Genomic DNA, 15052 nt, shown 5'->3' on the forward strand with positions numbered 1-15052 from the left:
TCTTTTCTTTCTCTTTTCTCTTTTCTTTCTCTTTTCTCTTTTCTTTCTCTTTTCTCTTTTCTTTCTCTTTTCTCTTTTCTTTCTCTTTTCCTTCTCTTTTCTCTTTTCCTTCTCTTCTCTTCTCTCTCTTCTCTTCTCTCTCTTCTCTTCCTCTCTTCTCTCTCTTCTCTCTCTCTCTTCTCTTCTCTCTCTCTCTTCTCTTCTCTCTCTCTCTTCTCTCTCTCCTCTTCTCTTCTCTCTCTCCTCTTCTCTTCTCTCTCTTTTTTCTTTTTTTAACACCTGATCAAACATAGGCAAAAATGTTGAGTTGGAGAAAACAAATGTAAAGAATTTAAAAAAAAAAAAAAAAATTCAACCTATGTCGTCCACTTCCTGAGGTTTTATGTTATTCAATGTTTTATCTTCAATATGAAGAAATGTACAGAAAATACACGTGAAACATCAAAGAAACATAAAAAAAAAAAAAAAAAAAGTAACTTTTATTAAAATGAAAGCTCAAAATTGCATGATATGGTGAAATTGTATTTAACATGATACAGTGACGTGTTTTCTCAGTATTGCTGTCAAATTGGGGTTCCCTTTCTTTAATATACTTGTATGATTTCAGGAATTGTATTCCTTGATGAGGTCGATAAAATCGGAAGTGTTCCTGGCATTCACCAGCTTCGAGATGTTGGAGGAGAAGGTGTCCAACAAGTAAGTGTCGTAATTATCTAAATAAACGATTAGAAATTTGTCTATATGAGTCATTAGAAATGATCATGTTTTCATTTAGAGTAGGAAAGAATGATATTTATGTTTTCACGTTTCCATTTTTTATATTTCTGATTGTTTAATTAAAAAAAAAAAATGCTGAAAACTTGAATATTTTTGTTCACATTAACCAAGAACATATTCACCACTGATTTGAATAACAGATTCTTAATTGCGTGTCAGATAGTTGAAACCTTTAATCCTTGAATGACACGATCGGTAATTGTTCCATTGTCAAAACCTTTGATTAGATCACTACTGTAATCGGTCACAAATGAATATTGTTACCAACATGCATTTTTTTAAAAATCATAATATAATTATTGGTTACCTCCAATCCATACCAGAGAATTAACCTCCCCTTATATGTAACATGAAATCTATCTATATATCTATAAAAGTGAACGTGTGTGTGTCTGTACATTTCCCCAAGCAATAACTCTGTAAATTTTTAGTCTACAGACTCGAAATTTGATATACAGGGTACTGAGATTTGGGAAAATCTATGTGATCGGGTTTCGGCCAGAAATTTGGCTATTAAGGGGTCAAAGTTCAACGATTTGACATTTGAGAACTCTACCAAACTCCTCCGACAATTTTGGGTCTAAACACTTTTGGACATGGATCTAAATTAAAAACTTGATTTGAGCCCAAAATAATAAATATTAAGGGGTCATAATAGGGGTCAAAGTTAAAAAAAATTACCATATTTTTTTTTTTTTTCTTTTGCTCAGCATACCCCTCTAAACACCCGGCAATGCTAGTATATATATATATATATATATTTCTAAAATAATAAATATAAAACATGTTGGTTATTCTGATGAGATGATAGCTTTTAATAGCAAATGATCGAAACACGTCCGATGTGTCGCTTATGCACATGTTTTTATGAATTAAATATTAATGTATGCACACGCACACATATATATCTATCTATATATCTATAAAAGTGAAAATGTGTGTCTGTACATTTCCTTACGCAATAACTCTGGAAATTTGATATACAGGTACTGAGATTTGAGAAAATCGATGTGATTGGTTTTCGGACAGAAATTTGGCTATTAAGGGGTCAAAGTTCAACGATTTGACCTTCGAGAACTCTACAAAACTCCTTCGACAATTTTGGGTCGACACACTTGAAATTTTAATTATAGGTTCCTTGGAGATGGATCTAACTTAAGTTGATTTGAGGCCAAAACAATAAATTTTAAGGGGTCATGATAGGGGTCGAAGTTAAAAAAAAAAAATTGATCATTTTTGCTCAACATACACCTCCAAACACCTGGGTAACGCCGGGCACCCATGCTAGTATATTTAGAAAAGTGTCTGTGTATCTGTGTGTGTGTACATTTCCCTGCACAATAACTCTCTGAATTTTTAGTCTACAGACTCGAAATTTAATATACAGGGTACTGAGATTTGGGAAAATCAATGTGACCGGTTTTCGGCCAGAAATTTGGCGATTAAGGGGTCAAAGTTCAACGATTTGACCTTTGAGAACTCTACCAAACTCCAACAATTTTCGGTCTAAACACTTGAAATTTTAGATATAGGTTTATTGGACATGGATCTAACTTAATAACTTGATTTGAGCCCAAAACTTTTTTTGCTCAAAATACATCTCCAAATACCCGGGCAATGCCGGCCACCCATGCTAGTAACTAATATAATTTAATATAACTTTTTGTACCATTTAAAAGAAGCTTGCAATAAACTTGTAATAATTAAATAAAATATAATAATGAAAATGCAAGACTAAAATAGTGTTCACATTATTGACGTCTTGAAACAATGTTCCTATGTAGTAGTGATCATTTCAAAAGCATAAACATATACCAAAAATCAACTAATGGTCAGGTTTTCATGAAATTTTCAATACTTATTCATTTTTAAATATATTTTCAAAGCAGTTTTCGTTAGATATATATAATTTATTTGGGTTTGTATTACTGTACACATAGATTCGAAAAAGTTGTCAAAAAACAAATATATAACAAAAAAATGTTATCAAAGGCAAGATAAGTTACTTTTCTACCTAACTGGATATAGTTTTCGTGTTTTTATTCAATGTAACATGCTTATTCAGCTCGAAAAGCATACAGTGTTTACCGATGTATTGGAAAATTCAAATTGGGCCCGACGCTCTCTTTAACACGGTAAGTTCAGGAAAAGATGTTATAAATAATAAAGTAGACAAAATACTGTTAGAAATTCGCTCAATATATGTTACCGTGACATTAGTTGACATATATTCGGTGTTTTTTTTTAATAGTATTGTCTAGTTTATTATTTATAACACCTTTTCCCAAACTTACCATGTTAAAGAGAGTGTCGGGCGCCATTTTGAATTTTCCAATACATCGGTAAACACTGCATGTTTTTCGAGCTGAATAAACATGTTACATTGAATAAAAAAAAAAAAAATGTATCCAGTTTGGTAGAAAAGTAACTTATCTTGCCTTTGATAATATTTTTTTGTTATATATTTGTTTTTTGACAACTTCTTTGAATCTATGTGTACAGTAATACAAACCCATTTTTTTTTTTTTTTTTTTTTTTTGTGTGTGTATGTGTTCACCCCTCTTCCCTAATATTTCATATTCCAAAAACTAAACTAAATAAATTTAGGCAGAGCAAAATCCCAACATTTTATAAAGCCGAACAGTTTAAATAATAAATTTTAAACTATTTCTTTATTTAGAAATGATGTTCGGAAGAAAATGGCAGTCTCAATCCAGAGAATCGTTTGAATTGTAGAAGTTTGCAGATTAAGACGAACAGCAGAGTTTCTGGTAGGAAGCCAATCCAAAGAAGTTTTAAAATTGTAAAGCTTGTAGATAAAGATGAGGTTCTTTCTCATGTGGAAATGAAAAATTTCTGCTCCAGAAGATATCTCACTGCTGATGCAAGTCTCTATCTGTATGAAAGTCAAGTACGTCCAAGGATGGAGTACTACTGCCTCATCTGGGCTGGAGCTACTAAAAACAGTTTATCCTGCCTTGACAGAGTACAAAATAGACTTTGTGTCTTAGTGGGGGGATACCTTTTTCTCTTCACTGCAACCTCTCTCCCACAGAAGAGACATTGCGAGCCTGTCTTTGTTTTATCGTTACTTCCATGGCAAGTGCTCGTCCAAGCTCCGATCTCTGGTCCCCTCTCGCCAATCTTTCACAAAAAACATGTCTAGCTGAAACCACTGTCAGTAATTTTCCCCACTTTTATCTGTGCCTAAATCAAAACGTGGATTCCATGAACAAAGCTTCTTTCTTAGAAGTGCACGCCTGTGGAACTCTCTTCCGTTTGCCTGTTTCCCACCTGACTACAACTTGGATGTCTTCAAGTCCAACATAAACAAATTCCTGATGAATCGCCCCCGTTAAGTAAGACACGTAATCAGGTCTCCAATACTAATGATTGCTGCGATACTATCTCATTGATTACTGTACACGCAATAACCCTTATCCCTTAGTGGCTTCCGGGCCTTGATAAGTGGTGACCCCCATGTAAAAATATATATATATATATATATATATATATCTATATATACTTGCAAAAAAGTCAATCTTGTGTATATGTCGATGTGCATCTTTAGACCAAAAATTGTGCCATTTTAGGTATTACCTGTGTATAAATCAACTGTAGACAAGTTCAGCGGTCCATCTCCTGGCTCTTTCTTGCACAGATAATTTCCTTTTTGTTTGGTATATATTTTTTTTTTTTTTTTTGTAAGACATATTATAAATAAATTGTTTCTCTGCATGTGCAAGCGATAATATGTGCATTTATGCAAGTGTGGTCTATTTGATTTTAATATATGCAACCAACCTGCTGCACGTTTATATGCAATGAATGCAAATGTTACTGATGAATGACATACTGTAGATTCCAGATGCAGACATCATTCATGTTGCGTACAATAATAACGTAAACGCATACATTGCATAAGCTGTATTATACTGTAATAACGTGAACGCATGCATTAAGTGCCATTAAATGATTTCATTAAATAGTTAAATTTTTAAAACTTGTTAAACTTGGGGGTGAACGACATATCGTGAACACTACATTTCCTAATCTACTAAAAATACATATCACTGAATACATATCGAACTTAGGCCTATAGCCACATCTAGAGAGTGAACATTGTGAGAGCTATTCCAATTATTATTAAGCCCGCCACTGAAAACCCATGCATATGCTTGCATGCTGGCAAACACACTTCAGTAGGGTTCGGAAGGAGTGCAATTACTAGGATTGCTGTTATATACAGAGTGTGAAAACAAAATAGCATTTATGTTCGAACGCCAAGTCGCTCTTTAGCAACATTTCCAAAAACATTACCTATGTATAAGTCGACCCCCCCCCCCAAATTAATTCTAAAATCATCTCCCAGAAATTCGATTTATATACAAGTATATACGGTAGGTGCAGAATTCTTAAGAGATTCAGTACATTTATGGAGGGATTCTAGATTCTGATTGGTTGATAGCAGGGCGCGGTTCCATCTGATTGGTCAATTTCTATCACTCCTGTCTATAAATAGAACCTTCCAATTTTTTGTAATGATACTCTCCTTTTGGCTGAGATCAAAGTGTAGTATATGTTCCGACAGATGCTGCACTTTGAGACCATTATCCTTGTGGCAATTGGTTAGTGGTCCATGTAGGGGCAACCCTATATACCAAGCACCCCCCTTTACCTCACCCTTCACCCCACATAAAAACCGACGTGTCATATTTTGCTTATGTGGAGAAGCAAATAAATACCTACCATAAGGTATTGCTTGGCCTTTTGACCAAGATCAAAGTTCAAAAGTGTAGTATCTGTTCCGGCAGATGCTGCAATCAAAGACCAAATGTGGAGGCAACCCCACATATAAGACCATTGCTCTTGTAGCAATCAGTCATTGGTCACTGTAGGGGAAACCCTTCATACCAATTGTCACTATCCAGTTCCCCCACCCCCGGGAGAGCTGGTTCCCCTCCCTTTCACTCTCCACATTAAAAAACGTCCTTGTGTTTAATTTGCTCAGTGGGGAAGCAAATAAATACCTACCCTCATAATGATACCAGAAATATTGCAGCATAAACACAATTCGTATTTCATTTACCTTGAAGTTGTAAATAAAAAAAATGGCATAAATTAGTATTATGTAAAAAAAACAAAACAAAAAAAAAACGTTCCCCCCCCCCCGTTAGTATCTCTATCTCTACTATCATAGAAAAGGAACTTTGTGTGTAAGAGTTTGTTCTCTATGAACTTGGAAACTGCTGAGCATATTTTTATGAAATTAAAGTATGAATAATTGAAATAATCTGATGAAATAGGAACAGCCGATTTTCAGCAAAGTTAACACCTTACACAGCCTAACATCACATGTGCATTTGAGAAGTTTTATTACCACACAAGCAGAAAGGCCTTACATATAAAATCAAAATTAGGTGACTTAATATGACGGGGAGTGTTTGAAATGGTTGTTTCTGTATAAAGCACAATTGCACCATGATACTTGACTTTTGCATTTTAAACTTAAGTTTAAGCAATTATATATAAAAATAGTTTTATAAAATCAACAGTAGGTTTTCCACGATACATTGTAGACTACAATGCATTGTGGATTTAGTCACTGTGGGGAGGCATGTGAAACTTCCTCCCAGTGCATCACGATGGATCCCCAACTAGAGCAAACAATAGATTTTGTTGAAAAATGTGCGATTTCGCTGAGAATAAAAATATGGGAGTGCGAAACATTCGTTGATCATCATTCAATTCTGAGCAGTGTCGGGTGTCCTTACTAGTATAATATAATTAGTTAAATTACATTAAAAAAAAAAAAAAATAAATAACAATTCTGAAAAGTAATTAATCTTTAAGATTTAAAGTACAGTATTCCATGATGTGAAGTTTTAAACATAGAATTTTAAGTAACGGTTTCCAATTAAAAACAAATATTTGTATATAAAAATGATTATTAGCAATTTTAAAATAGCAAATTCAATGACAAACTTAAAATTATTTTAATTGTTAAAGGATTTTTATTTGTTGAGGGTGTAACGAGATTTTTAGCAGCTATTTTCTAAATAATATACAGAGGTCTCTAATTGATAAAATTGACACAATAAACAATTGCAAAAAACATTCCATTATTCATTTTTTTTTGCATTTGACCATCTGTCAAATTTACACACAAAATGGGTCCTTGGGTCCTGAATATGACCTTAAACTATATCCAGTGGTGAGGCCCCAGCTTGCGGGCTTTGGGAAGTGTGGAGCCACCCTTTAATTACCATTGCTCTCAGGTCCACTCTGACCCGGAGTGGTAGTACCTGTTAGGGTCCCAACTATGGGTTAAATAGAATCTGACTTAAAAAAAAAATATACTCCATTAAAAACCGTTCCTCAAAATAACTAGATTCGGCGGCATTAAATAACCTTAAAAAGGTTGATATGCCGTAAAACAAAAACAACCAACTACACGCAAAATGATATTGCAGATGCGTGTGTGAAAAAAAAAAAATGGCCATTTTACGCTAGAAAATGGGGATACTTAATAATCAATGATAAAATTTATGAAGTTGATCTTTTGTTTCAGCTTTTATCTTGAGATCTATACTGTTCTTGTTTTTTTTTCTAGATTAAGTTTAAAAAAAAACTAAACAAGAAAACAAATATTGATGTTCCCTTTCAAAAATGTTTAGATGAGCGATGATTTTTCAGACTACTATTCTCATCTTGGCTGTTATATTAATGCTGTGACCTCTGACCTTCAGCGTCATATTTTGTAATTTAGGAACATTCTAGTTGAGCCTAAGAATCTTTAAAAGTCTTCCATTTCAAGTTCTATTCAGGTTCCAATGTTCAATTCCAAAGTCTTTGTTCAAAAAGATGCTCCTAGAGATCAAAGGTTACGTCGACTTTAACATGAACCTAACAAGCAAGGTAGATGGTCAGGTGAAAGGTGATACTAAATAATTCAAAGAAAAAGACAAAAAATATGCATTACTTTGTCATGCAGTTGAATTTATTGAATGTTTTTGTTTGAAGGGCATGCTAAAAATGTTGGAAGGAACTACAGTAAATGTACCCGAAAGGAATTCTAGAAAATTGCGTGGCGAGACTATTCAAGTCGACACAACTAACATTCTTTTTATCGCATCTGGAGCTTTCAATGGATTAGACCGAATTGTGAATAGACGGAAAAACGAGAAGGTTGGTTTCTGTGTTTTTACTTTGTCTTTTTTCTTTTAAAACCTTTGATATCAGCAGAAAATTTTGTGATTTAATAAGTTTTTTTTTTTTTTATAAACAAATTTTTGTTTCAAACTTTTAATTGCTTTAAAGAAGTGAATGTATTATTAGGTTGGTGCAAAAATGTCGCTTTTTGATGTCCACTTTCATAATAAAGTTTATTAATCGAAATAAGAACCATTAGAATTGACACATTTTTGCCAACAAGAAACAGATTTATTTATTTCATCGGCATAGAAATACGGAGTTCTGGGAGCGATGATGTCATTGAAGGCCGATTTGTCTTTTGAAACATTTTTTGCACAGGAAGTTGTCGAGATGCTTGAAAAAATGATAATCAATGGGCAACAGGTGCGGTGAATATGGTGGATGAGGCAGTGTCTCGTAGACCAATTCGTTCAGCTTCTGCAGGGGGGTTAGTCGAGCAACATGCAAGAAGCGTTGCCAAGAATTGGTCCCTTCATATTGACCAATCTTGGGCACATACGTTTGAGCTTCTGGTACATTTCGTCTATTTGTCAGCAGTACTTGTCTGCCGTAATCATTTCGCCCGGATTCAAGAAGCTGTGATGGATGAGACCAGCTGCAGACCACCAAACAGTCACCATAAGTATTTTTGGTGCAATATCGGTTTCGGAAAGTGTTGTTGAGCTTCTCCGGCATTCAACCACTTGCAGGTTGTCATGGAGAATCTATTTCTCATCACATGTCACAATATGAGAAAAAAAAATTAACAGAATGGATTTTCCGGGAAAATTCTGGTTGATCCCCTCGGGGGTGCCTTTCAGGTTAAAATGGCTAAAATGGACACTTTGTGCTTATTAAAATAAAAAAAATTGATGCCTTAGATTTTTATAAAACTTTCTCAAGAGTCGTAACTAACTGATTTCTATATAATTTTGTTTGTCAATACTTCGGGATAACTCTTCGGTGTACCTCCAGGGGATATTTTAGGGCTAATAAAAGCACTCCATTTTTGGGATTATTTTACCATATTTGTCTCAAATATTTTGTGTGTGTGTATCTATTTAGCAGTTTTGAACTCAAATTACAATATGTTAAGGCCTTGTGGACTTGGGGGCTAAATTGGGCGGGGTATGTGTACAAATAATGGAATTAGTCATTTCTTTTTTTGCATGGTGCAGAACTCAACTTTACATATGTTAAGGCATAAAACTGTACCGTTTGTCCATTTTCACCAGGATTTGACATCCCCTGAAGACTTTTAGAGCTAAATGGGGGTGAGGAGGGGAAAAATGCTGAACCTAGTCATTTTTTATGCCTCGTTCACTGTGCACTCACGGGAGACCATGCATGCTTCACTTGTTTTTATGTGCTTTTAATTTGAATTATGTTTTGCTCGGTGAAATTTAACTTTGTATTATTTACTTTGTTTGCCCGTAGTATTTAGGTTTTGGGGCCCAATCGTCAAGCCAAGGTCGCCGAGCAGCTACTGCGTCCGACATGAAAAATCAAAGTGAAAGTGAAAACACTGTGGCAGATAATGAGGAACGAGATGCCCTCACACGTCAGTCAGAAGCGCGGGATCTTATAGAGTTTGGTATGATTCCAGAGTTTGTTGGTCGCTTTCCCATTGTTGTCCCATTTCACAGTTTGAATGAAGATATGCTTGTACAGATTCTTACTCAACCCCGTAATGCTCTTGTACCGCAGTACATGGCACTCTTCAATATGGATAATGTAAGTTCACTCGTTAGTGATGCTTTCTTTTTATTCAATGCTTGTTTTGTTTTTTTTCTCAAAGTTAAAGACAAATCTGAAAATTTCTTTGTCCAGGTTTATTCTGACAAAATGTCATAATTTACAAACTATGTTCTTTATTTTAAAATTTAATTTCTAAATTGTTTATTTCTTTGTCGATATTATTTGAAAGCATCGTTTGCATTTTTTAGGTGGAACTTGTTGTGAAGGATGATGCATTGAGGGCAATTGCTCAGTTGGCTCTTGAAAAGAAAACCGGTGCCAGAGGATTAAGGGCCATCATGGTTAGTGAACACTTTTTTCTTTTTACCTTTTTTATTTTGTTTTATCTTTGTTTTTCTAATAATACAAAGAAATGCATTGATTCAATTTATTAGTGATTAAAATGCCATTTCAAATGACAACCTGACTAACCAACACCACAAAGCCTTTCGTTTTATATATATATATATATACTACTATTTTAAACCCCTTGCCTTGGGTAGAGCACTGTCGTAAGCGATTTCATCCGCTGCTTGCTTGGCTTTAATGCAAAGCTCTTTATTTGTAAATAAACAAATCGAGTGCTGTTAAAAAAGCGGCGGTCAAATGTTTCAATGAATAAACATTTGAGATCGTTTGTGAGCACTGATCCCATGGGCCAGACAGTAGAAATGCTGATTATCAACTTGACGGTTGTAGGTCCGAACTCTGGTTCATGGTGGATGCTAGTCAGGCCACACTAATAAGCTGTGATACAGTAGATCAGAAAGTTCTTTGCAATCGTGGTAGGAAAAAAACGCAGTTTTGCTGTGAATGTCTTACAAAGACTGGAGCTCAGTCGAATTCTTTCATGGAAATAATGATAGCATAAAGAAAAACTAGAAATTCTTTAAGGGCCCGTAAAGAACAGAAACCATTCTCCACTGGATTGCATTTTCGATTTTGAAATCTATCAAGGCAAAAAAGTGTTTTCAGAAGCACCCCCTCAGATATGTCCTGAGAGTACTGCTCCCATACCTGACACTTATGAATAAAAATACCAGTGCAAAGACATACAGCAAAACCTCAGATTTTCTACCACAACTGCAAAGAATTTTCCTATCTTCTGTATGCATAACAGCAAACAGAATTTACATAAAGTTTCTTTCTTAGAACTTTCTATCCGTAAAACAAGAAATTTATACAGTGAACTTTTTTTTTCTTAATCCTTTGCGATGATACTTCATAATTTGTGTATTCATTTTGTTTCAGACTGTTTTCTCATCTTTATAATTGTTGTTTTACCATGTTTTGGCTAATTCATCCTCTGGCCTTCTTCAGGTGATTAACCGTGACCGGATAGGAATGCTGAATCTTGTAACTGTATCCCCAATAATTACTGCCTTCCATAGTTGTTGTTGACTCACCATGATTTTGGTCAACTAATCCTCTAGCCTACTTTGGGTAGGATTGAAACCGCTATCTTCAGACAATACTCACCTGGAACCATAGAGACTTAACGCCTATATCCACTGTGTAATTACGTGACTCAGCATTTCTATCCCGTCTTGATTAATCACCTGAAGAAGGCCAGAGGATGAGTTGGCCAAAACGTGGTGAAACAACAATTATGATGACAAAAATTTGCAAAAAAAAAAAAAAAAATATCAAATAATTTTGTTGATTTACGTTTATTATTCAACTGACAATTCATCTCGTTCATCTTGATTTTCTGAGTGAGTTTTTTGGCTTAAATGATAAAGACTCATTATATAAAGGAAAGTTTTCTGTGTGTGCATCTAGGTAAGACAAAAACTACAAAACAAAGACCCACAAAGTTGGTCTTTTTTTAATCAGTGTTGTCCTGGGAGAATATCTAAAAATTTAGAAAAATTATTCTTTGGGAGTCAATTGAGCTAGGTTTTATCAGTTTTTAAGCCATTTTATATACTGATTTGAAAAGAAAATGCTGACTCCTTTCTCGAAGAATCTACATAATGAAAGTTTCCTGTATATGTATGTTCAGAGAAAGGAATGGGCTTGGCGGAGGGGGATAAAAGAGAAAAATAGACTGGTATGAAGGGATAGAAAAAAGTTTTAAAAGAAGTATGTTACACCTTTGCCTGGGCAATCCCTGGTAGCCTTGCTATTCTCTTTATAAAAAAAACGTCCCTTTATGTTTAAGCGACTTTGTTAGTCTGTCATGCTTGAGTTTAAAATGTTTTCACATTAGTGGAGATTGAATAGTTGTAAGAATATCTGTTCCTTTTTTGTTTTTAATTTATTTTTCAGTTTATTCCTATTATTTGGTGAAGTACTTTTTGGCATTAATAGGCAATCACCTAGAGATGGTGTCTTAATAAATACACTGGTCCCCACCACCTCACTATGTGGAAGAAAACTCTTGTTGCAACTAAGGAAATGACTTGCAAGGAAAATCTGTTGCATTTCAGGTTACGTAGTTTAAATGATGACTTGGTCAGATATAGGTTGTTTGATGTATAAATGATGACTTGGTCAGATATAGGTTGTTTGATGTATAAATGATGACTTGGTCAGATATAGGTTGTTTGATAGTTAATTTTTAAAAGCTGTCCAACCAGCATGTAAAATGGATGATTTGAAGGCAGACAAAAGATAATTCCAAATTGAATGAAGTATGAATTTCAAGAATGCAGTTTGTTTTTTATGAAAATATTCATTCTACTTTCAGATAAGTAAAAATAAGGTTTTTCTTTTTGTTTTTCTTTTGTTTTTTTGTCTTCAATAAAAGGAGGGTGGACCTGTAAATTCACCCTTGTCCATTCGTCTGTCTGCACTTTTCTCAATAACTATGCTCTGGAATTTTTAAAAATTTTGCACAAACATTAAACATGATATGAGTAAAAAAAGTAACAGAACGGATTTTCCGGGAAAACTCAGGTTGCCCCCCCCCCCCTCACCATGGGTGCCTTTCAGGTTAAAATGGTTAAAATTGACACTTTTGTGCTTATTAAAAAAGAAATGATGTCTTGGACTTTTATAAAACTTTCTGAAAAGTTGTAACTAACTGATTTCTATATAATTTTGTTTGTCTATACTTCGCGATAATTCTTGGGTGTGCTCCAAGGGCTCTTTCAGAATCAATAAAAACATTCCATTTTTGGTACTTTTTTACTATATTTGTCCAAAATTTTGTGTGCATGTCTATTTAGCAGTTTTGCATGGTGCTGAACTCAAATTTAAACATGTGAAGGCCTTGTGGACTTTTTGGGCTAAATAGGGGGGGTGGACTTGGTCATTTTTTTTTTTTTTTTGCATAGTGCAAAACTCAAATTTACATATGTTAAGGCCTTAAACTGTACCATTTGTTCATTTTCACCAGAATTTGACGTCCTATGGGGACTTTTGGGGCTAAATGGGGAGAGGAGTGGGGGGGGGGATGCTGAACATTTTTTTATGCCTCATTCACTGTGCAATCACGGGGACGATGCATACTTCACTTAATTTTTTTTTTTTTTTTTAATCTGGAAATCTATTATTGCTTGTCAGTATCTGGTTGGAGATAACAATGCACACTTTAGGAGTATTATAATTGTGGAGCTGAACTTCAACTTCCAGCTCCTACATATTCCATTTAGTACTCTCAAATGATCACCCATCTAAATATTAACAAGGTTCAATGTCACTTAACTTTTGTGATCTTTTCTAGGAACTTTTGTGATCTTTTCTAGGAACTTTTGTGATCTTTTCTAGGAACTTTTGTGATCTTTTCTAGGAACTTTTGTGATCTTTTCTAGGAACTTTTGTGATCTTTTCTAGGAACTTTTGTGATCTTTTCTAGGAACTTTTGTGATCTTTTCTAGGAACTTTTGTGATCTTTTCTAGGAACTTTTGTGATCTTTTCTAGGAACTTTTGTGATCTTTTCTAGGAACTTTTGTGATCTTTTCTAGGAACTTTTGTGATCTTTTCTAGGAACTTTTGTGATCTTTTCTAGGAACTTTTGTGATCTTTTCTAGGAACTTTTGTGATCTTTTCTAGGAACTTTTGTGATCTTTTCTAGGAACTTTTGTGATCTTTTCTAGGAACTTTTGTGATCTTTTCTAGGAACTTTTGTGATCTTTTCTAGGAACTTTTGTGATCTTTTCTAGGAACTTTTGTGATCTTTTCTAGGAACTTTTGTGATCTTTTCTAGGAACTTTTGTGATCTTTTCTAGGAACTTTTGTGATCTTTTCTTTTTATAGGAACTTTTGTGATTTTTTTTTTATAGGAACTTTTGTGATTTTTTTCTTATAGGAACTTTTGTAATTTTTTTTTTCTTATAGGAACTTTTGTAATTTTTTTTTTTCTTATAGGAACTTTTGTAATTTTTTTTTTTCTTATAGGAACTTTTGTAATTTTTTTTTTTCTTATAGGAACTTTTGTAATTTTTTTTTTTCTTATAGGAACTTTTGTAATTTTTTTTTTTCTTATAGGAACTTTTGTAATTTTTTTTTTTCTTATAGGAACTTTTGTAATTTTTTTTTTTCTTATAGGAACTTTTGTAATTTTTTTTTTTCTTATAGGAACTTTTGTAATTTTTTTTTTTCTTATAGGAACTTTTGTAATTTTTTTTTTTCTTATAGGAACTTTTGTAATTTTTTTTTTTCTTATAGGAACTTTTGTAATTTTTTTTTTTCTTATAGGAACTTTTGTAATTTTTTTTTTTCTTATAGGAACTTTTGTAATTTTTTTTTTTTATAGGAACTTTTGTAATTTTTTTTTTTATAGGAACTTTTGTAATTTTTTTTTTTATAGGAACTTTTGTAATTTTTTTTTTTATAGGAACTTTTGTAATTTTTTTTTTTATAGGAACTTTTGTAATTTTTTTTTTTATAGGAACTTTTGTAATTTTTTTTTTTATAGGAACTTTTGTAATTTTTTTTTTTATAGGAACTTTTGTGTCAACATAATTTACATTTTTACATTTTTATATTAACAGGAAAGCATTTTGCTTGAACCAATGTTCGAAGTTCCATGTTCTGATGTGACAACGGTGTTAATCAATGAAGCCGTGGTGCGTGACTTAGAAGATCCAGCTTATGTACGAAAGGATGTGAACTTGTCGGAAGAAATGGAAGACTACAACGGTTATGAAGCTGAAGAACTGACGAGTCGTAACCCTTGAAATTCAACAGCAGACGTAAACTAAGATCTTTTAGTAGTTGAAAACTCTGACTGCTTCCAAAATAATCTGGATATTATTTGATTTTTTTCCCGCCCCCCAGAATTAATTCAGTTTTCTTTTCTCCAAAATTAGGAATTAAAAACAATTTATTCAGTTCTCTCCCTTGTTTTTGTCAATAACAGCCGTTTCTCCAGATCGGCTGATAATGTTACCTCTA

At 33.6% G+C, this 15052-nt stretch overlaps 1 protein-coding gene across 1 annotated transcript in view; it reads left to right on the forward strand.

The window, feature by feature from the left end:
* LOC145240036 (ATP-dependent clpX-like chaperone, mitochondrial) overlaps positions 1 to 14991 on the forward strand; it is a 68508-nt gene extending 53517 nt beyond the window's left edge. Inside the window, exons 7-11 of the mRNA XM_080103623.1 lie at positions 608 to 696; positions 7801 to 7965; positions 9409 to 9705; positions 9918 to 10010; positions 14650 to 14991. Coding sequence (XP_079959749.1) covers positions 608 to 696; positions 7801 to 7965; positions 9409 to 9705; positions 9918 to 10010; positions 14650 to 14835 — 830 coding nt within the window. The 3' untranslated portion in view covers positions 14836 to 14991. The remainder of the gene's footprint in view (positions 1 to 607; positions 697 to 7800; positions 7966 to 9408; positions 9706 to 9917; positions 10011 to 14649) is intronic.
* The last annotated feature ends 61 nt before the right edge of the window (positions 14992 to 15052 follow it).

This window comes from Euprymna scolopes, chromosome 19 (genome assembly GCF_053919585.1).
Source record: "Euprymna scolopes isolate OS-2025 chromosome 19, ASM5391958v1, whole genome shotgun sequence".
In the NCBI taxonomy this organism is placed as follows: Eukaryota; Metazoa; Mollusca; class Cephalopoda; order Sepiida; family Sepiolidae; genus Euprymna; species Euprymna scolopes.